Source organism: Myotis davidii, unplaced genomic scaffold (genome assembly GCF_000327345.1).
Source record: "Myotis davidii unplaced genomic scaffold, ASM32734v1 scaffold474, whole genome shotgun sequence".
NCBI lineage: Eukaryota > Metazoa > Chordata > Mammalia > Chiroptera > Vespertilionidae > Myotis > Myotis davidii.
The window spans coordinates 263798-285103 of NW_006285783.1; the positions used below are offsets into that span (position 1 = coordinate 263798).

The 21306-nt window shown below is 43.6% G+C and overlaps 1 protein-coding gene across 1 annotated transcript in view; it reads right to left on the reverse strand.

Annotated features, from left to right (window-relative positions):
- Window positions 1-21306, reverse strand: part of SYNE2 (spectrin repeat containing, nuclear envelope 2) — a 257316-nt gene that overhangs the window by 175590 nt on the left and 60420 nt on the right. The window contains exons 22-31 of the mRNA XM_006756713.2: window positions 18943-19101; window positions 16238-16449; window positions 15993-16083; window positions 15109-15206; window positions 13436-13562; window positions 11543-11700; window positions 10581-10731; window positions 9311-9921; window positions 5608-5787; window positions 4162-4312 (exon numbers count right to left, since the gene is read on the reverse strand). Of these exons, the coding sequence (XP_006756776.1) occupies window positions 4162-4312; window positions 5608-5787; window positions 9311-9921; window positions 10581-10731; window positions 11543-11700; window positions 13436-13562; window positions 15109-15206; window positions 15993-16083; window positions 16238-16449; window positions 18943-19101 (1938 nt within the window). The remainder of the gene's footprint in view (window positions 1-4161; window positions 4313-5607; window positions 5788-9310; window positions 9922-10580; window positions 10732-11542; window positions 11701-13435; window positions 13563-15108; window positions 15207-15992; window positions 16084-16237; window positions 16450-18942; window positions 19102-21306) is intronic.

A 21306-nucleotide genomic window follows, 5' to 3' on the forward strand; every position in this document is an offset into this window, starting at 1 on the left:
TTAAGGCGAGGAAATTTGGCACCATGTCCTAGATAAACATCCAGGTTTCTATAGCTTTGGAGGACAAACGTTCTCAGTGGTATCATATGTCAGCCACTGAGCATCATGACAATGCATGCCACAGAAATGGACTGTTTCTGAAGACAGTACCTAGGTCATCACAAAATTGACCGAAAGTTGTGTTAACGATCAGTAGCACTAAAATTTGCTTTTATCCGGTCATTTAGAAAAGTGTCTGGGAACAAAATTAAACACCAGTGTACTAGAACTTCTATGTCTTCCATACAAAATTATGTTATTTCAGCAAATATATAAAGTGCCCATATGCTAGACACCATGCTAGATATAAGATTCTCAACATAATAAATTTTTTAATGCCTGGACTTGTATATTTAAAAATTAGAGTTATTTTATTAATTTTAAAACAACCTTTTGTGAGCTAACCATTAAGTTGAGAAAGGGGTATAGATGAAGCAAAGTTGACCAATTTTTACTTCGGTCATACACACACTTCAAATATGTTTTCAGGAAAGACACTATTGTGATGACTGAAACATGACTGCAGTCAGATAGACCTGGGCATAAGTAATAATTCTATCGTTCATTAATTAGCCATATAGTTTTTATGTTATTTAATAAGAAACTCTAAGAAGCTCTTATCCTAATCCTCAATGTAATGTATTAGGAGATGAGGCCTCTGGGAAGTAAGTAGGTCATGAAGGTGGTGCTCTCATGAATAGGATTAGTGCCCTCATAAAAGAGACTCCAGAGAGTTATCTTGACCTCGCCACGGTGTGAGGACCAGGGAAAAGATGGCCACAAGTGTGTGACCGCAGGCCAGGGGCACTGAAGGTGTACGATCCCCGCCTAGGAGAGCTACAGAGGCTCCTGTGGAGAGCCACTGGGCGATGGAGGGTCATCCAGTTAAGCCATGGGGGTGATGGCAGAGCACCAGGCCACAGAGGATTATTCTCAAGCCTTACGGTTTCATGTTGTTTGTCTTGTTAGGTTTTGGTCTTACTTCTTTCTCCTTTCCTATTTCTCCCTTTTGGAACGGATATACCTACCTGTCCCACCACTGTATTTTGAAAGTATATAATTTGTTGGGTTCCATGGGTCAGCTGCTGGAGAGAAATTTCCCTCAGGATGAAACTTCACATCCCTCCACACCCAATTCACATGTTGAAACCTAATCCTCAATGTATTGATACTTGGAGGTAGGGCCTTTGGGACGCAATTAGTCGAAAGGGTGGAGCTCTCATGAATAGGATTAGTGCCCTCATAAAAGAGACTCCAGAGAGTTATCTTGACCTCGCCACGGTGTGAGGACCAGGGAAAAGATGGCCACAAGTGTGTGACCGCAGGCCAGGGGCACTGAAGGTGTACGATCCCCGCCTAGGAGAGCTACAGAGGCTCCTGTGGAGAGCCACTGGGCGACGGGAGGGTCATCCAGTTAAGCCATGGGGGTGAGGGCAGAGCATCAGGCCACAGAGGATTATTCTCAAGGTTTCATGTTGTTTGTCTTGTTAGGTTTTGGTATTACTTCTTTCTCCTTTCCTATTTCTCCCTTTTGGAACGGATATACCTACCTGTCCCACCACTGTATTTTGAAAGTATATGATTTGTTGGGTTCCATGGGTCAGCTGCTGGAGAGAAATTTCCCTCAGGATGAAACATACCTTGAGTCTCACCCACATCTGATTTAGAGGATATGCAGATGAGACTTTGGACTTAGATTTTAGAGTTGATGCTGGAGCAAGTTAAGACTTTGGGGGCTGATGGGATGAAATGAATATACTTTGCATGTAAGAACAGATTTTGGGGGGCTCAACAGCAAAATGTTATAAACTGTGAGAACTGTCTCCAAAACCGTAAGAAATAAATTTCTGCTGTTTATAAGCCACCCAGACTAAGGTATTTTTGTTACAGCTGCCCAAACAGACTGCGACAATAGCCACAGAGGCACTAATGATGGCAGGGGGGTCAATACCTGGACTTAGATGTCCATTAATGAGAGTCATTCAGGAGAGGGGCCACCTGCCTGAAGGTGATGGAAGGAATTTTTCCTGGTCAAAATTTCAGTTTTGGTTATACAGGTATGGCTGCGGGAAGAGTGTTCACACAGCTGAGAAGCGAGACCATTTAGAAATGCAGATAGGCCAAAGGCCAAGTTACCCCAAGGTGTGCCTCTGGGGCCTATAGATTATTTGAGCTAAAGTCAACTTTAGCAGAGAGACTCAAGAAAAACTTCTGTCCCTCCCATAACTACCTACATGAACTTGAATTAGGCATCTGCCCATAAAAAGAGATGATCAGAGGTAACCTCTTTTGACCTATCTATAGGGCAGGGTAAACGTCTATTTACTGAACATCTGCTCTGCTTATCACCCTGCAATAACCCTGTGAGGCCCCCAAGGCACCTTGCCCCACCCCTAGCTGAGAATATCCTACGTACCCATTTCCCTTTTTGTCTCTGAACCTCCAGTGCACATGGGGTTGCTGACTCTCTCATGAAGCCTGGGTTCCCAAAGAGATGTATTAAATTTGTTCTTTTCTCTTGCTAATGTGTCTCATGTCTGTCTGATTATTAGACCAGCTGGGGAAAAAAAAACACTCGAGTGCTTTTTTCTTCCCCCACAACCACACACACAGTGGGCATCATGACTGACGCTATTAAAAGATTAAGTCCCAGGTACACTGCTAGGTACTCTACCGATGCTACCTCACCAAATAGGACAGACAGAGCTTTTTTGCTGGTAACAGGATCCAACTTAACAGGACAAAGGTAGGACTCGTAGACAAAGGAGGATTAGCACAAACCAAGAACAGCTGCAAGCAAGAGGGACTAGATATGTCTGGTCAGCATACAAGACAGGGACTTAGGGGACAAGACAGTGATTAAGGCTGAGACCTTGATTCTGAAATAGGAGTGCCTAATGGGAAACTGTTGTCAGGGGCACATAGGAGCGTAGTTACGTGAACCGGGACACACGGGTGAGGGGATCTCGTACGGCTGATCGTGCTGGATTCTCTGAGAACCGAGGGAACCACAGCGCCTGAGATCCACTGGGATGAGGACAGGACCCTCCTAGACTCCGAGACCACCACACCCAGAAGCTGCTCTGCTGGACAGGTTGCAATGGAGCCGCGCCAACTGACTATCTGCTCATGGTCTTGGTGGCCGCCCTCATGGAACACCAGTCACACAGTCACGACCGTACAACTGGTATCTATCTAAACCAGACCCTTTCTGACTGGTCCGTCTCAAGAAACTGAGAAAGCGGGTCCCTGACAGGGGCTACTCCTCGGCTATCGCACCAGCCGTGTGTCTGCACCCCGAGTGCCACAGCAGCTTCAGGGACAGGAGTTCCAGATAAAGAATAAATCGTCCTTGTAAGCTTCTCCTGATGCTGTTCTCAGCAACGGGGAAGTTTAATAAAATTGCTTTCTAACAACCAGCTAGGTCAAGCAGACTGAGCTTCGCACAGGATTTTGACTCTCTGACCGCACTTTAGCATCGTGCTCACAAACCAGCAGGAAAATAAGCAGGTGAATAAGCACAGAGGACAGTGTGATCTTCTCTGTCTCCCTTTCTCCCACTCTGATGGATAACCACACAAAATCATAGAAAATAATGACACCTAGTGTCCAAAAATGTTATTCTTCTTAGAACATGAAGCTGTGCTTGGCGAGGCTATGAACACGACAGAACCACCTGCAGAACAGCTCACGCACCTTTGCAGAAAGCAAATAAGTAAAAAGGTAATTTTTCCCTTTGTCCACTAGCCACAGAGGGGATTGTCCCACGGTCTTCATTCTCTCAAGGCTGCAATGAAGTGTCAGGTTCCTTGAGGCAGAAGGTCAGTGCACACACGGACGGTTACCACCTCCCGGAGGGAGCAGCAGGGCCACCCCGGACTCCAGCACAGCCACCCGCCAGCGCCGAACCCAGACAGAGGCGCCCCAGCATCAACCTGGGGGTTGATTTTTTTTTTTTTTTAAGCTCTGCTGACATACTCAATAAATTCTTAGATATTTGGTAAAAAAGAGTCACTAGTAACTTCTTTTAAAAGTTTCGGAAAAGGCTCCGTTTATAATATCCTCTTTATTGCCAGGCTAGTGAGCAAGGCCATGGGTATTTCGTTAGGAACGTGGACTCACCTCTGCTATCCTTTTCTTCAGGTTATCCTTCCCCATGTACGAAGCCTGAAGGGAGATGACATTCTCTTCTTTTTGAATCAAAGTTGTCAAGACGCTTTTAAAATTCTGATACTGTTTTAAGAGCTCCAAAACGCGTTCACACTGGTCAAGGCTATCAGAAGGGAAACATGCAAAACAGCTAAACATCTGAAAATAACAAAGCCACTCTTTCTCTCTTTCACTATCCTTACAATGACCAATAAGTTACAGAAGGATTTTTCTTCTGGACATGGTTTATAATAGTTTTACCAATTTAACCTAAGCATGACGGCACATACGTACCATCCGAAGTCAGTGGTAAAAACAGCTACTGGACTCGTATTTTCACCCGATCAATATTAAAAAGTCACTAGACGTACGCTTTAGAAAGAAACCTGCGACTCATGACCTTGAGGAATCGGCATCTCAATTTCATCCTTAACCAAAAATCATCTTGAAAAACTGCGCCTCCCTAGAATTATTCTTGGAGATTATTTCAATATTGGTTCAGCAAGTCACAAGTTATTTATAAACGTCTACTTAACTCATTCTAGATTTAGCCCATTTTAAAAAGTATAGTACAGATAATGGGGCAGTTAGGACACCTGGTTTCTAGTTATGGCTGGGAACTAATTAGATATATGACCTTAGGTAAGTTACTTTAGGTCCCAGAACATTAATTCCTTCCTCTGTAAAACTGAAGGACAGACTAGATCAAATACCACAAAGAGGCTTTATCTTGACTATATACACTCAGGTCCCGGAAGGAAAGTATAGAAAGTGTACTCGAAAGTTCAGTGGTGAAAGGACCACTGAGAGCAGAGTTAAGGGAATCACCAGAGAGCCAAGCCACCCAGGGACTGACAGCAGCAATGGCTTCTTTTTTTTTTCTTTCATTCTCATCCAAGGATATTTTTTCCATTGAGGCGAGGGAGGGCAGAGGAGGGGGAGAGGGAAAGAAAGAGACTGAGATTGGAAGATGCCAAGCTGCTGGCTTTAAAGATAGAAATAAGAGACACACGCCAAGGATTATAAGAGGAAGCCTCCAAAAGATAAAAAAGGCAAGGAGAGGGATTCACCCCTGAAGTTTCCAAAAGAAACAGAGCTTGATTCGGGGATTTCCGACCTCCAGACTGTAATAAAAGCTCGTGACATTTTTCAGCCACGAAATTTGAGGTAACTGGTTACAGCAGCAACGGAAAACAAATCCAGGGGAGGGGAGGAGAATTAATACACAGTGTGTGTGTCAGCCTTCCTAGATAACCTCTTCAATTCATCAAGCCACAGTCCGTGACCGCAGGGCTGCCCAGACACTGGCCCAGTGCGCCTCCAGGGCGAAACTCCTGCTTGCCCTCCGTTAGGTGCCGGGAATGTGTGTTGATTGTGCCACAGGGCACCTGGCAGAGGCGGGCGGGATTCTGTCCTTACCATTCGGTGACGGAGCCTTTGGTGCTCTCCCACAGGAGCACTGTATTCTGGCACTGCTGATTCAGAGCTTTCTCTCTGCCGTCTGTGAATTGTGGAAGAGAACCCGCCATTTCTTGCAAGTGTTCCTTCTCTTTTTCATAGTCATCCAGGTCCTTTTCCAGTCTGATTAATGACTTTTTTCTTGATTATGAAAGAGAAAAGATTGATAGCCAAGCATTAGCCAATTTGACAGGATACAAATGAGGGTAATTTGGGAAGCACAGCACCTTTAATTTGTGCTCAGGAGGTTTAGGAAGACAAGAATTACACATTAAAAATCGCTATTACAGAGTTCAGGAGGCTCTCTGCATTCCCATTATACTAATATGGGGTTTATTAAAATAAATATACAAAAACAATAACATTTTTCTGTGATGAACACACTTATAAAGGGTGTGTATATGCATGTGAGGAAAAAGAGAAAGCGTATGTGTGTGTAAACGAGTGGGAAAGAGAGCATGGTGTGAAGAGAAGAAAAGACATAAACAGCAGAGCACTACAAGGCTGCTAAGGAGGGGGGCGGGGGGTCCGAGGAGGAAGGGAAAACTTGTATGTCTACCCTGTGTACAACAAGCTCTCCCATAGCAAGAAGAAGAGTCATTTGAGCTGAGGGTGTTAAGGTGCAAACTCATCCTGGAGGGATGAACGCCGTTCACCAGGGTCTAAACTGCTTTTATCGATATTCACTGTCCCTACTTTCTCTTTTCCGGTTTCCCTTGAATCCACTCCCATCCCCTACAGCTCCTCCAAAAGCTGCACAAGACCTCCAGGAACCACCGCATTGCTGAACTCATGCTCCCCTCAAATCCTCACCGTCCTTCCCTAGTCAGCAGCCTCTGACACAGTTGCTCACATCCTCTTCGCTGAAAGACCCCACTTGGTTCCCAGGACTCTCTTGATTTTCCTTCCACTCCCCTGACCACTCCTCAGCATCTCTGCCTTGTTCCTCCTCATCTCCCACGGCCCCCCTCCTCCCAATGTGCAATACTGACCTCTCCTCTTGTCTATTTAAATCAAGGGTGGGGAACGTCCAGCTCGCAGGCCCTATCAGGCCCTCGAAATCATTTGGTCTGGCCCTGCCAAGGCATTAGGGGTGACCAAATATAACTTAATTTTTAAGTCGATAACTTTGGATGGCCTGCAAATTATGTTATAAATATCCAAATGGCCCTTGGCAGGGAAAAGGTTCCCCACCCCTGACAACTCAATCTGCTACTCGTGGCTTTAAATAGCATTCCAAAATGCTCGTAACTCTCAAGTGCATACCTGTAATCCTGACCTCTCTCCCAACTCTGATGCCATCTGTTTTTAAGAGTCTTACTGATATCCATACTTGGAAGTCAAACAAGTATTGTGAACCTATCACGTCTAAAACTGAGCACACCTGATCTTTCATTCACTACCTGACGATTTCAGTCTTGGTCACTTCCACTAATGGTACCCCCAATCTTCCTTTTACACCCCAATGTGTCAACAAATCTTGTAGACCCTACCTTCAAGAAATATCCAGAAATCTTAAAACTTTTCATCATTTCTCCACTGGTCCACACCACCATCATCCCTCACCTGGATTACTGAAACAGATCAAACTAGACTTCCTGTGTCTTCCCTTAACTTCTAGTCTATACTAAACACATCAACCAGAGAGAATCAGTTACAACAAAACCAGGTCGTTTCCCTCTGCTCAGCACCCTCCAATGACTTCTCAATGCCACTCAAAAAAGGAAGCCAAGCCCGGCTGGTATGGCTCAGTGGTTGAGCATTGACCTATGAACCAGGAGGTCATGGTTGTTCCTGGTCAGGGTACATGCCTGGGTTGTGGGCTTGATCCCCAGTAGGGGGCACACAGGAGGCAGCCAATCAATTAGTTTCTTTCATCATTGATGTCTCTCTCTCTCTCTCTCTTCCTTCCTCTCTGAAATCAATAAAAATATATATGTAAAAATAAAAGAGTAAAACTATGAACAAGGGGTGTCTACTGTATCTAATTTTGACATTTGACTGTAAAATAGTGGAAATGCTGTGCTTTAAAGAAAAATTACAGAATTTAAACAAACAGTGCTCTGATAGAGAGAGAGAGAGAGAGAGAGAGAGTTTTTAAAAGAAAAAGCCAAAGTAATCACATAGCCCACAGTCTCTTCATGAGCTAAGCCTCATCCCATCAAGTATCTCCCTGACACGCTTTCAAATCTCTTCACCTCACTGCTGACCTTCTCACCTCCCAGCCTCTCCTCAAACATGCCAGACCTACTCTCACATCTGGACTTTGTACCACTGCTCCCTCAGTCTGGAAGGTTCTTCCTCCAGGTAGTCACTTAGCTAGCTCTCATCCCATCTTACTTACTCAAAGGTCACTTTTTAGTAAAACATCGTTAATGACCCTATTTGAATCGCAACCCTCTTGTCCTTCTTTGCTTAATTTTTCTCCAGAGCTTATCTCAGCATCAAATACACTGATATCTTACCCCTCCTTCAAGATAATAAGCCCTATGAGCACCCTGGCCAGTGTGGCTCAGTGGATCTCAGTCCGGTTCCCAGTCACGGCACATACCCAGGCTGAGGGTTTGATCCCCAGTCGGGGTATGTTCAGGAGGCAACCAATCGATGTTTCTCTCTCTCTCCCTCACCGACTTGCTTCCTCTTTCTCTAAAATCAATGAAGGAATGTCTTAGGGTGAGGATTAAAAAATAAAATAAATAAATGAGCTCTATAGGGGCTATATAAAATGAAAGCAATTATTACTTATAAATGTGTAATTTTCATTTAAAAGTTTATGTATGTATTCTTTCTGAATCTATAATAAAAATATATTAACAATGAATCAATAATTAAATAAGTATTTCGTTTGACACCTCATTAGGAACTGGGGCACTAAAGGAATGGAAGATTCATTGAGACTGAGGTCACAGGGACATTCAGAGGAAAGAGCCTGGTCAGCTAAAGACCTCAAGAGAGCACTGAACCTGAAGGACTAGAGATGGACCGAGGAGACAGAACGCGGGAGAGATTTACTAAGGGGAGGGGAGCTTCACAAAAGTGCCTTTTCCTGTTGGTATCGGCACAGAGACGCCGCGTCTGAATGGCAGAATTAAAACAGCTCTCATATTGAAGGCTGCCAACCTCAGTTTACCCCAGTTCTGCTCAGTCCCCAGAACCGACACTAACCGTAGCTTACCTCAATCCCATGCCCCCCCACCCCTGCTCAGTCCCCACCCTAATCCTGACGGGAGGAAGCATGAGCCCAAATAATCAAGGAAGAAGTAGGGGCAAGGGGTACCCTGTGCATTGGTAGCCGATGCTCCCACTTCTTTATGACCAAATGTGTAGAGTTCCAGTCTTCCCCCATCAAGAGAACATAGTAAATACACCGCCTAAAGCGACTCTGCAGCAACTGGTGTACTTTATCCACATCTTAATTCCCTACTCCTTTGTCCGTGAGAATGAAAACTTTGCAAAAAAAAAAATTACATAACATTTAGTAAAAACACAATATCAACAAGGAGAAAGTTTGAAAAGTCCACAGAAAAGAATGCTGAAGGCTCACAGAGTGGGACAGGACAGAAATAGGAAGAAATAGACAGGAAATATCTAGTGAAATATAACACACATTTGAAAACACAGACAAGTGTCACCTTGGGGGGAAATTGATGGAAACAACACCTACCGTTGTTTCACAGCTGGAACAGTCGGATCCTTAAGACCAATTTTACTGATTTGACTCTGCACCTCTAGAATATTTTTCAGGAGTTCATTATTTTTTAAAATACAAGCGTCTAGTAACTTGTCTTCTTCCGTGAGTTCCTCCTGTCTGCCAGAGCCACAGGTCTCCAATACGGGTTTGGCCAGAGCACTGAGAAGTGTTTCACAGGACATGTCTTCACCCCGTCCGGCATCTTTAAAGCTTATATCAAGCATCTTCAAACGTTCATCCAAATGCCTGGCCTTCTCTTTCATCAGATTCATTTCTCCCTCTTTATTTTTCACTGTCAGCGTATCTTCTGATGCTACCTGTGTACCGGAGGCTGAGGGGTCTGTGACAAGCCCACCAGGGAGGGCAGCTGTTTTCAGGGAAGCCAAAAAGTCTTCCAGAGCCCTGAGGGCATCTCTACTCCTCTGGATTCTGTGGTTCATCTCCTCAAGCTGTGATCTGTGTTTCAGGATAACGGTCTGTGTTGCACGTAAATCAAGTGGGTGTAATTCCTTTAACGCAAAGTTGTCCAACTGCTCCAAATTGTTACAAATGTCTATCTGTTTTGCTATGGAATCTTGGATATCCTAAAATTAAGGTAAGAAGAGCTGAAAAGGCTGAGGTAGAAAAAAGAACAGCTGCAGGGCAGAAACTAACCTCTAATTATGTCACTAGGTTTAATCTAGAAAACTGCTTCTCAGTTTAACCAGGGCTGACAGTTTCAACGTTTTAATTACAGATGACCAGATGGCCCAGCGGCTTTATCATCTGGTACCCTTCCAGATGTTTCCGTCCCCAAAAGAAAACAAATATATAAACCTATTGCTTCAGTGAAAATAACCACAGATTGAACTGTTGAGATACGTTTATAATCTGAAATAAAAACCTCACTATTTTGTATTGATGATGGGATTTGGAATAAGTAAACTGTGGAATATGCTGATATATGCATGTGAGTCTAGCATGATACTTAAAATTTCAGTCATTGGAGAAGGCATTCATAAGGAATCCTTCATTTTGAATTCAAAGAAAATACCTTGTTACTCCATAGTAACTACTTCCAAATTTGAAAGGAATTAAAGAGTTGAGAAATAAATAACAAGGATAACTTATTAAAGATTTTTCTGTCATCGCTTATATTCTGAATACATATTATTGATGCATAATCAAAAACGCATAAACATGTGTAAGTAAATCTCCAAGGAACCGATTATTCTGTGACTATACTGTGAGAACTGGTATGTACCTTCAGGTTTTGATAAATGCCATCAGCATTGGTGAAGTGAAATTCTTCAGTGGCCACGTCATGCAGAAGGAGCAGGTCTGAGCCACACAGAAGGAGCGATGCCTTCTCCACAGGTACCACAAGCTGCAGCGCAGTCTCCAGAGACTCCATTCTAGGTGCAAAAGAAACCAGATGTGAGGGGAACCAGAGAAGAAAGATACCCTATAAAACACATTAATGCCATGACTTAACCAAGAACAGAAAATAACTGTCCAGTAAAAATACATACCATGATATGTACAGATCATCACATTAAAACACAAACCCAGCGATCCAAAAATGCCAAAGAATGAGTTGTTTCCTATACAAATATGCTTATTAGCTTAATTGATACCACGCTAAATGAAAAACTGTAAAATACAAATTACTGAATGTAATTTAACACTGCCTTGATGACAAAGAAACCTCATTATGAATACTAATTATTTTATTCATGGAAATATACTAGAGCTCCAAGAATAGGCTCTACTAATAATAAATTGGAATGCGTGACCTTGGGTGGTTAACATAGATTCTTCGCCTCAGTTTCCTCCAAGATAAAACAGGGATATGTACTGGGGAGACACATCCTATGTGGAGGGCTAATTACAGCAGTCTCATTCTAGAAATAAGGAAATCAAGGCCCAGAGAAGTTATGCAACATGGGCAGATTCATGCCCAGGCGGGGAGAGTGGGAGGAGCATGATCTTCAGGACTCAACAGACTTTAAATTCCACTTAAGTCTCTGGCCAGTAGTGTGGCTTGGTTAGGTTATTTAACCTCCCTACCAGTTTGCTCATCAGTAAAATGGCAATCATTATGGCAGCCTCTCGTAGGGTGTTGTGACAGCTAAGGAAAATAACATACTAGTACAGTACTAGCCTAGCTTAAAATGGCATTTAAAAATTTAGTAAGTTCATTAGTAATAGACCTCAGAATTATACCTGGTATTAAGAATCATCTGGAACTCTCTTTCTTTCTCCTTTAATTTGTCTCTTGCTTTAATTATAACAGGCTTCTTTATGTCACTCTCTAGCTCTTCTAACTGCAATGAAGTGATTTCAAACTCTTTCCAGCAAGCATCAGTTTCATTCTTTAAGACCTGGATGAAACACATAAATTTATTTATCAGCTTATGGGTTAACAGGCACAATTATTCTGTTCTTATAAAATGAGACAGCCACAAACTGCGGGCACAAAGCTTCCCATAAAAATACATTAAAACAATAGTTTCTGCCCTGGCCAGTTTTCTCAGTGGTTAGGGCATCGACTCATGGATGGAAGGGTTGAGGTTTGATTCCTGGTCAAGGGCATGTATCTTGGTCCCAGGTTCAATCCCCAGCCCGTCAGAATGAGTGCCAGAGGCAACCAATAGATGTGTCTCTGTCATGTGGATTTCTCTCTCCCCCACCTCTCTCCCTTCCACTCTTTCTAAAAATCAATGGAAAAAATATCCTCGGATGAAGATTAAAAAAAATACTTTTTCCCAGCCATCTACAAGTAAAGGATCTGTCAGGGAACAATGATATTAACTATGCTATCAGAGGGCCCTTTTAATGAAGTCAAGGGAGTCAATGATATCCCTTTCACCCAAATCCAAACCTCTTCCCCTGAGCTGGGTACACAGAATACAATTCAGAAAGACACATACAGCCATAAGAATAGACTTTCTACTTCCTCTAGAGAATAAATGTGTTTCTCCCTAAACTAAAAGAAAATTTGAGTGAACCAAAACTATTTATAGCAAACAAGAAGTGAATAAAAAATTATTTTTATTTATAATTAAACACCTAAAACTTCTATACCTGTTCAGTGCCTTATATTGATTCTTTAAACAAACAAACAAAAAAATAAGGCGTTATTACAAAATTTTACTGCTTACTCATCAGTATAATTTGCTCCTCACTTTCCCCAAGTATTAGTATAGCTTTTCTAACCAACTCATTATTCAGTCCCTGGAGTAAGGTCTCAAGACAATTTCTTAATTGCGTTGAAAACGTGCTAAATCCATCATTTGAACAACTGAGATTTTACCATATGAATTTTGCTTATTCAGATGGAAAATAGAGAGGAGCCAGTCGGAAGGAAGAAATGAGAAAACATGGGAGGGTGTTAAAGGGAGCCACACATGGCCCTTTCTCCACCTGATGGGTTTTCTGTGGGGTTCACTCTAATGCACTTCCAAGCTTACAAGTGTCACATTGCCATGCACCAATCATCTTCAAAATGAGGAAGGTATTTATTGGTAGAGCTTACAATTGATGTTCCTACCACTAGCTGTTTCTGTAGCTCTTGAATCAAAGGCACTACTTCCTCTGCCCGGGGGCAGGAAGACCACCCAGCACTTACAGTGAAAACTCCCTCCACTGCCTGCCCCTTCCTTACTGTCCAACATCAGACAGACATTGTGACAGCTTGGTTAAGACAATGAACAACTTAAAAGTATTTAGAGTCACTGGTTTTTCGTGAATTGTTGATTTTAGAGCAACCTAGAAGCAAGCAGTGTTGGTTAAAATTTCCTCCGACCACATTGTTTTGACCAAGTCATCTGAAGCCCTCATTCCCATCCCAAGGGCAATAAAAAATTTTGCAAGCCACCATATCAAGAGTATCAAATTAGAGCATGCGCGATAAATTAGGACCCTGAGCCAAAGTCTCTCCTGGGTTTGATACTTAGATGCAAATCACTGTCTGGAATCGGGTGACATTAGACATGCAATCCAACCAAGTTCGTGAAACACCTGGCATATGGGACCTCAACAAAAATGGTGACATCTATATTCATGGTGGTGTTATTTTCTAATAAAAGGTAAACTCATAATAGTTTCAATAATTACCTGTAGATCTTCCAGTTTATTCTGCAGACAGGCACTACTCCTTTCCCCATCGCTAGGGAAATCAGAAGTAATCCTAACTTTGTTGTTTTGCAGGTGTAGTTCAAGAGTTTCTGTGTGTGTATCATACCTGGGAAAAATTAAATGTGACATTACTTAATCTAAAAAATAAGACAAAAAAAGTTTTTCAGTTACTGTCAATTATGCATGAGAAAAATTCCAGAAATTTCTGTTGAAGTTACTGGACCACATGCAAAAATTCTGACCCAAGCATAATAAGAACTTATTAAAGTACTAAAGGCCTGGTGCACAAAAATTTGTGCACCCGGGGGGGAGGGGGTTTCCTCAGCCCGGCCTGAGCCCATTCACAGTCCAGAACCCCTTGGGGGATGTCCACCTGTCGACTTAGGCTTAGGCCCACTCCCCGGGGGATCAGGTCTAAGCTTGCAATCAGACATCCTTCTGACAGCCAGGGAGCCCTCGAGGGATGTCCGACTAAAGGCTTAGGCCCCCAAGGGATCGGGTCTAAACCGTTAGTTGGACATTCTTAGTGCTGCCACAGAAGTGGGAGAGGCTCCTGCCACCACCACTGCGCTAGCCAGCCATGAGCCAGCTTCTGGCTGAGTGGCACTCCCCATACCGAAGTGCACTGACCACCAGGGGGCAGCTCCTGCATTGAGCGTCTGCCCCCGGTGGCCAGTGCACATAATTGCAACCGGTCATTTTGCCGTTTAGTCAATGTGCATATTAGCCTTTTATTATTATTATATAGGATGTCCCTATTTCCCCCCTTTGGCCCCCTCTACCCAGCTCTTGCCCCCCACTTCTCTCTGGCCATCACCATACTGTTGTCTGTGCCCATGGGTTGTGCATATATTTTCTTTGGCTAATCCCTTCTTTAAATTCACTTCTTTAAATTTTTATTTTCAGATAAGTGCTTATAACTGCACTATTATATATTTTCTATTATATCATTTAGAATTAAGATATTTTTTAATTGAAGCCTTGTAAATTTTAGCACAATTTAATAAATTATGCTAGAAGCAATTAGGAGATTTTTCATGTAATGCAGACACATTTCAATTAATATTTTTATTGTTTTAATATTTTAATTTCAAATAATCTCATACATGTAAAAAAAACCCTATAAAATACTACAGCATATTATATGTACCCTTCACCCAATTTCTTAGGTGTTAATAATTTAAACATAACCATTATACAACTAACAAAATTTGGCATATATCTATCCCCTGAGAAAAACAGGCTGCAGCTTAATTCATTTACTTTTAATCTATATGTGTCTTTATATTTAAAGTGGGTCTTGTTTTTGATTCACCCTCATAATCTGTCTTGGCTTCTGGGTCCCTCCTGCCTTGCCACCGGGGACACGATCGGGTCCCGGGCGGCAAGGCGGGGCCGGCTCCTGGGGCAGGGCTGCCTTGCCTGCCCTGGATGGCAGTGCGCTGGCAGCTTGCGCTGTCCCACCCTGCCTCCAGTATGCAAATTGGCTGCCATCTTTGTTGGCGGTTAATTTGCATATCGTGCTGATTAGCCGATGGGAGGCATAGCGAAGGTACGGTCAATTACCATATTTGTCTATTATTAGATAGGATAATATGTTTGAATTGGTGAAATATTTTTGGTGGACTTTCCAGTTGTTTAAAAGAGTTTACCTGTCTTGTAAACTATTTATAGATGTATTGTGATCCTTTTCTTCCTGTTCAGGCTTCAACTCTGATGCCAGGCTCAAATTCTTAATCGATCCCACTGCCTAAATAAATATGCAAAACAGTCAACATAATATCTTCAATATACTTGTCTACAACAGATAAACACTTTTTTATTCAAAGGCTTATTACTGACTCCTTATACAGCATCCCAGAAGACACCACAATTTATTTGAGGTTACTCAGCTCAGAGAAAGGCCTTCCCATGGGATAGAGGAGATTTATTGCACCGAGTCTCACCTTCTATGTAGTACGTCAGCGCAATAAAGGAGCTCTCCTGGTCCCTAAATGCTCTTGCTGACTGTGGCTACATAGGGATGGTCAACTGCAGACAGAAGCCTCACATGCAGGAGCTGACCTCTGAAAACTAACACACTCTGCTCCTGCCCCACCTCTCACTGGCCATCGGGGCTGTGAGATACAGTACATGCCCACTACTTAGGATTCTAAGTGAAAATTCAGTTCCCAAGGAAAGTAAAAGACATTGTAATGAGAAAAAGACAGATGAGAAATGAACTAGCTCATCTCAATGACGCCGAGGCATCTGTACAGATTAAACTCAACCTCTTATACCCTCAATGGTAATGTGCACAGTCATTAATGATCAAAATGGTCTCTTTTTAAAAAACTGTTTGTGCCCTCAGTGGAAATTTAAGTTCATTCTAATTCTCTGAAAAGCAATCTTCCTTGCATGACTTAAGTGGGACCTCTCAGCTGAAGGGGCCTCTCAGGTCATTAAAAGCATCACTTAATTAATGAGAAGTGGAGTATTATACACTTGGCCTTCTTGATTGAGTTTACTTGCAAAATACATTATCCACATTTAACACCTTTTCAGTTGATGGCTGATTATCTGAGTTGGCAGATGGCGCCTCACTGTGGGCATCCCTTCCTCCATTCTCAGATGTGTTCACCGTACCCCTGGGAAGGAATCAAAATGGCATATTGAAATAGAGGGAGAATCATGAAGCCTGAAAAGAAAATGCATAATAATATTCAGTGCTAGCTCATTTTGCAAGAGACTTTTCTCTCACTTTTCCCCCTTCACAAGTCATTATTCCTATGAAGCACTAACTTGTTTTTCGACGTGCCTCCCACAGGGGGCTGCAGTGTCGCGTGAATCTCAGAAGCACATTTCCGAAGTCTTTCTATCTTCTGCTCATAATCTTGGAGCACCCTCCTCACTTCTTGTTGACTCTTCTGGGACGTCAGCTCTTCACACAGCTCCCGCAGGACCTCCATGTGGTGATCAAGCTGGCGCAGGCTGCCTTCCTCAGAAAAGCAGGCCTAATTGAGGGGATAAAGCAGGAAATGTGTTCCAAATGAGTTTACATAATTAGTCCATAAGGATTAGACACTAACAGATGTGTGTGACTTTAACAACGCAATCTTTTGTAAGCCTGTCCACCATGTGCCTGGTGTGGTGATGGGCATGGAGAAACAAAGATGAGGCAGTCGGCCCTATGGGGATTTGCCGCAGTCCAGTAATGTGGAAACTATAACATGTCACCCCAAAATATGCCCCTTTGACATGAAAATTAAGCAGCAGTAAGCAACCCTGGCTGGTGTGGCTCAGTTGGTTGAGCATTGTCCCGTGCACTGAGAAAGGTCACTGGTTCGATTCCCGGTCAGGGGACCTACCCAGATTGCGGGTTTGATCCCCTACTGAGTGCAAACGAGAGGCAACCAATTAGTCTTTCTCTCTGTCTCCCTCTCCCTTCCCCATCAATAAAAACATATTTAAAAACAAAAAAGCAGTAAACACAGAAAAAGCTCCCCATTTTCTGCCTAAAGATGGGAGATAGTCTCCTTTTACTGGAGATAAACACGTCTCAGCCCCGACCGGCACTAGAGGAGTCTGCGAACAAACCTTGTTAAACGAACCTTTATCCTCCCTCCCAAGAGGTCTTCTGTTACCTCTTCACCATTTACCACCCCAGCCCAAACGCTTTTGCCTTGTCAATTCTTCACAAATGTATTGTTTTGTTATCTTGAAGGTATCAAGACTTCCTGCTCTGCTCACTTCTACAGGTCTTCAACCTCTTGTCTAGGCTCCCACGTGCATGTAAAAATTCAATAAAATGCGTGCCCCTTTCTCTTGTGAATCTGTCAGGTTCATTTTCAGACCCTGCCAGGGACCCCAAGGGAGCCGAGGGAAACGTTTTCCTCCCCTGCAGCAGTCACACAAATAATGAGCATATGGTGTGACAAGTGAGGGGACAGACCCACTACCTGCCTTAGGAGTCACACGAGGGAACCACCCAAGCTTCATGCAGAAAGAACAAGGAGACCGGCAGGTAAAGGGGAGAGGGGGCGTTCCCAGCGGGAGCAGCAGCCAAGGGAGAGTGGCTCCAGATGTACTGAAAGGACAGTGGTCTAGTGTGTGGAGGGCACAGCACAGAAAAAGAGGCTGAGGCATGTCCTGGGGCCAGACGGGGAAGGACTTGAACGGCCTCCTAAGGGGTCTGGAGATGTCCTGGGAGTAACGGTGAGCCAGTGACACAAGACCTGTGGTTCCCAGGGTTCACGCGGTGATGGGTACGGAAGATGATGCAACCCCTCATCATGCCGAGGAAATAAGTCAGGCAACGCCGATGGGAAGGATGGAAAAGCAGCTGTTTCGCAGAGTAACAGATGGGCCCTGGCAGCTGACTCCACCAAGGCTCCGTGGGCAGGAAGGGGAAGGAAAGGGAGAGGATTCTGAGACAGCAAAGCCCTCCCAAACCAGGGTACATCAGAGTAAGAAACGTCTCAGAGGCGCTATCACTGGTTCATGTTGGACATGCTGAAGGCAAGGTCTCGGACGATCACTGGTGATGTCTCGGTTAGAAACAGAACCTGGAGCTCAGGGGAAAGGACGCAGTGGGAGATAACGACTCAGGCGCCATCACTGTAGGGGGGCAGCTAAAACCCCCAAGTGCATGAAATTGCCCAGAGCAGGGGTGGGGAACCTTTTTTCTGCCGAGGGCCATCTGGATAATTATAGCATCATTCACAGGCCACATAAAATTATCAACTTAAAAATTGGCCTGCTCTATTTGGTCAGACATTTAACTAACTCACCCTAATGCCCTGGCAGGGCCAGACCAAATGCTTTCGAGGGCCTTATACTGCCTAAGCGCCGGACACTCCCCACCTCTGGCCTAGAACCATCATGAAGCTGGCCAAAAGCAGAGACTCTCCAAGCTAAAACATTAAGACAGCACAACAAAAAAGGGAAATGTGTGAAGGACACTAAAAAGAAGCCCTCCCTCAAAAGAAAAAAGAAAAGACAAGAAAAAAAGTCAAGAGGGATTGCCGTTAAGAGAGCCACAGCAGGAGAAAGTTTTAAAAAAGTGAAAAGAGGGGCCATACTGTCAAATACATGGGCACAATCAAATAGGCTGGGGACCAAAAGGAGACCATTGGATTTGCCCCAGTTGGTTTACATCCTGATTTCAGATCTTTCACGAAAGCTGGACTTTGAGGACACCGTGTCCCCACAAAAGCAACCGTGGGTACATCAGCAACAGTCTGTAACCAGCCTCTCAGGACAGGGGCCACAGAAACATACAAGGGAAGTCATGAACGAGGAACTGAATGCTAAATTGTTCTCACTTCTAAACAGCAAGAATCGCAGGCTCTAGTCAGAGATTGAACTGCATAAGGGATAATCCCCAGGGAGCGAGACAGATGAAGTCATTCTGAGAGGCGATTTAACCCCAGGCCAAGGACACACACAGCCCTGTAAGGAAAACCTCGGAATGAGGACAAAATGTACATGGAAAACAGGTGGTTTACCTCATGTTCCTTAATGAGACCCTTGGTCCTTCCTCGGCGAATTAGTTTCTTTTCTTTATTTATTTGTTTTTCAAGCCTTGAAATAGTGTCACTAATTTTTCCTTTTTCAAGGTCTATTTTTAGTTGTTGAATATACAAAGACATTTCATGATGAAGAGACTGAAAACAAAGACACATATTAACCATGGGAACCAAATCTATTGAAAAGGTTTTTTATAAAAAAAAAAACATAATAAAAAATACTTTTATTAACAAAGGACAGAAAAAGAGCTTATGAATTCTCATTCATCCTTGTGTCTTTGAGGAGGACCCAAAAACATATATATTTTTTTTCCTTTCAATGAACTGAACATGTGTTTTATTTGGGAAAGACGCTGGTAAGAGAATTAAAAAGGCAAGCTGCAGACTGGGAGAAAATATTCATGAAACACACATCAGAGCCTATGCAGACACAACAGGATGCTATCATGTGCATCCTGAATGCGATTCTGGAACAGATCAGAAAGCATAGTAGGGAAAAACTGTGGAAATAAAATTAAAATGCAAACTTAGTTATTAATAAGGTATCATATTAGTCCACTAATTGTGACAAAGATGTGAATAACAGCAGAAGCTGTGCCTGGGGTATACTGAAACTCATTGTACTATCCTATATAGTAAAAGGCTAATATGCAAATCTACCAAACGGTGTAATGACCGGTCGCTATGATGTGCACTGATCACCAGGGGCAGACGCTCAATGCAGGAGCTGCCCCCTGGTGGTCAGTGCACTCCCACAGGGAAAGCGCCGCTCAACCAGAAGCCGGGCTGATGGCAGGCGAGCGCTCCCGCCTCCGCAGCAGTGCTCAGGAAGTCCAACTGCCAGCTTAGTCGGGGAGAGGGCCTAAGCCAGTGATGGCGAACCTATGACACGTGGGAGAGGGCCTAAGCCAGTGATGCGCGTGTCAGAGGTGACACGTGAACTCATTTTTTTGGTTGATTTTTCTTTGTTAAATGGCATTTAAATATATAAAATATCAAAAATATAAATCTTTGTTTTACTATGGTTGCAAATATCAAAAAATTTATGTGACACGGCACCAGAGTTAAGTTAGGGTTTTTCAAAATGCTGACATGCCAAGCTCAAAAGGTTTGCCATCACTGGCCTAAGCCATCAGTTAGACATCCCTTGAGGGTTCCCTGACTGTGAGAGGGCGCAGGCTGGGCTGAGGGACCCCCTCCCGAGTGCATGATTTTCGTGCACCGGGGCCTCTAGTCTTTGTAATAATTCTGTAATTATAAAATTGTTCTAAAGTAAACTTTACTTTAACATGTTTTAAGAGGACCTTTAACAGTAGACATTCAATTATATTGCTTTATTCTCTCCCTCTCTCCATACATTCATACATACATGCACACATATACAAAAACCATATTCAATACTAAATATCATTTATTGGACACAATCTCTGTGGTAGGTACTTTCCATAAATCCTCACAACAATCACGTCAAGTGGGTGGGGTTATTCCCATTTTATAGTGAAGCTCCTAGAAGTTGAGCAACTTCCCCGGGGTCATAGCTGCTGGATCCAGGTCTGTCTGCCACCAAAGCCAATACCTGTTTCACTGAAACTCTGGGTATGTGTGTCAATATGTTGTCTCAGTCAGGATCCAACCAGGAAACTCTAAATATTTAACTCGGAGGGAATTACTTGCTGGGGATTGATTACACAAGAGATGAAAGCCAAAGAGAGGACAGGAAAGCCATCCAGAGATTAGCATCAGCAGAGAACTGCCCCTGCCACCGGCTGGAAGCCTCAGTGGGGTCCAGGCAGAAGGTCACCAAGCAGAGGCTGGCACCATGGAACCTACGGCCAGGGGGAGACACAGCCGAGAGACACTGGCAAGAAAGAGAGGACATGAAGGCCTTTGGACTCTGCTGCTTCCCCCTCCAATCTCCTTCTAATCTCAGTGTTGTCATTGGCTGAACACAGAGAGAAGCCAGCTACTACAGGACCCTAGACCACAGCTGCAGGGATCAGCTCTCTGTGATTTTGGGTAAACTGGGGGGATCATCAAGAATGAATCTGGCCCTAACCGGTTTGGCTCAGTGGATAGAGCGTCAATCTGTGGACTCAAGGGTCCCAGATTCGATTCTGGTCAAGGGCATGTACCTTGGCAGCTGATCGATGTTTCTCTCTCATCGATGTTTCTAACTCTCTATCCCTCACCCTTCCTTTCTGTAAAAATATCAATAAAACATATTTTTAAAAAAAAGAATGACTCTGAGCCTGGCCAGGAGAGCTCAGGGGTTGAGCGTCGACCTATGAACCAGGTCATGGTTCAGTTCTGAGTCAGGGTACATGCCTGGGTTGCAGGCTCAAT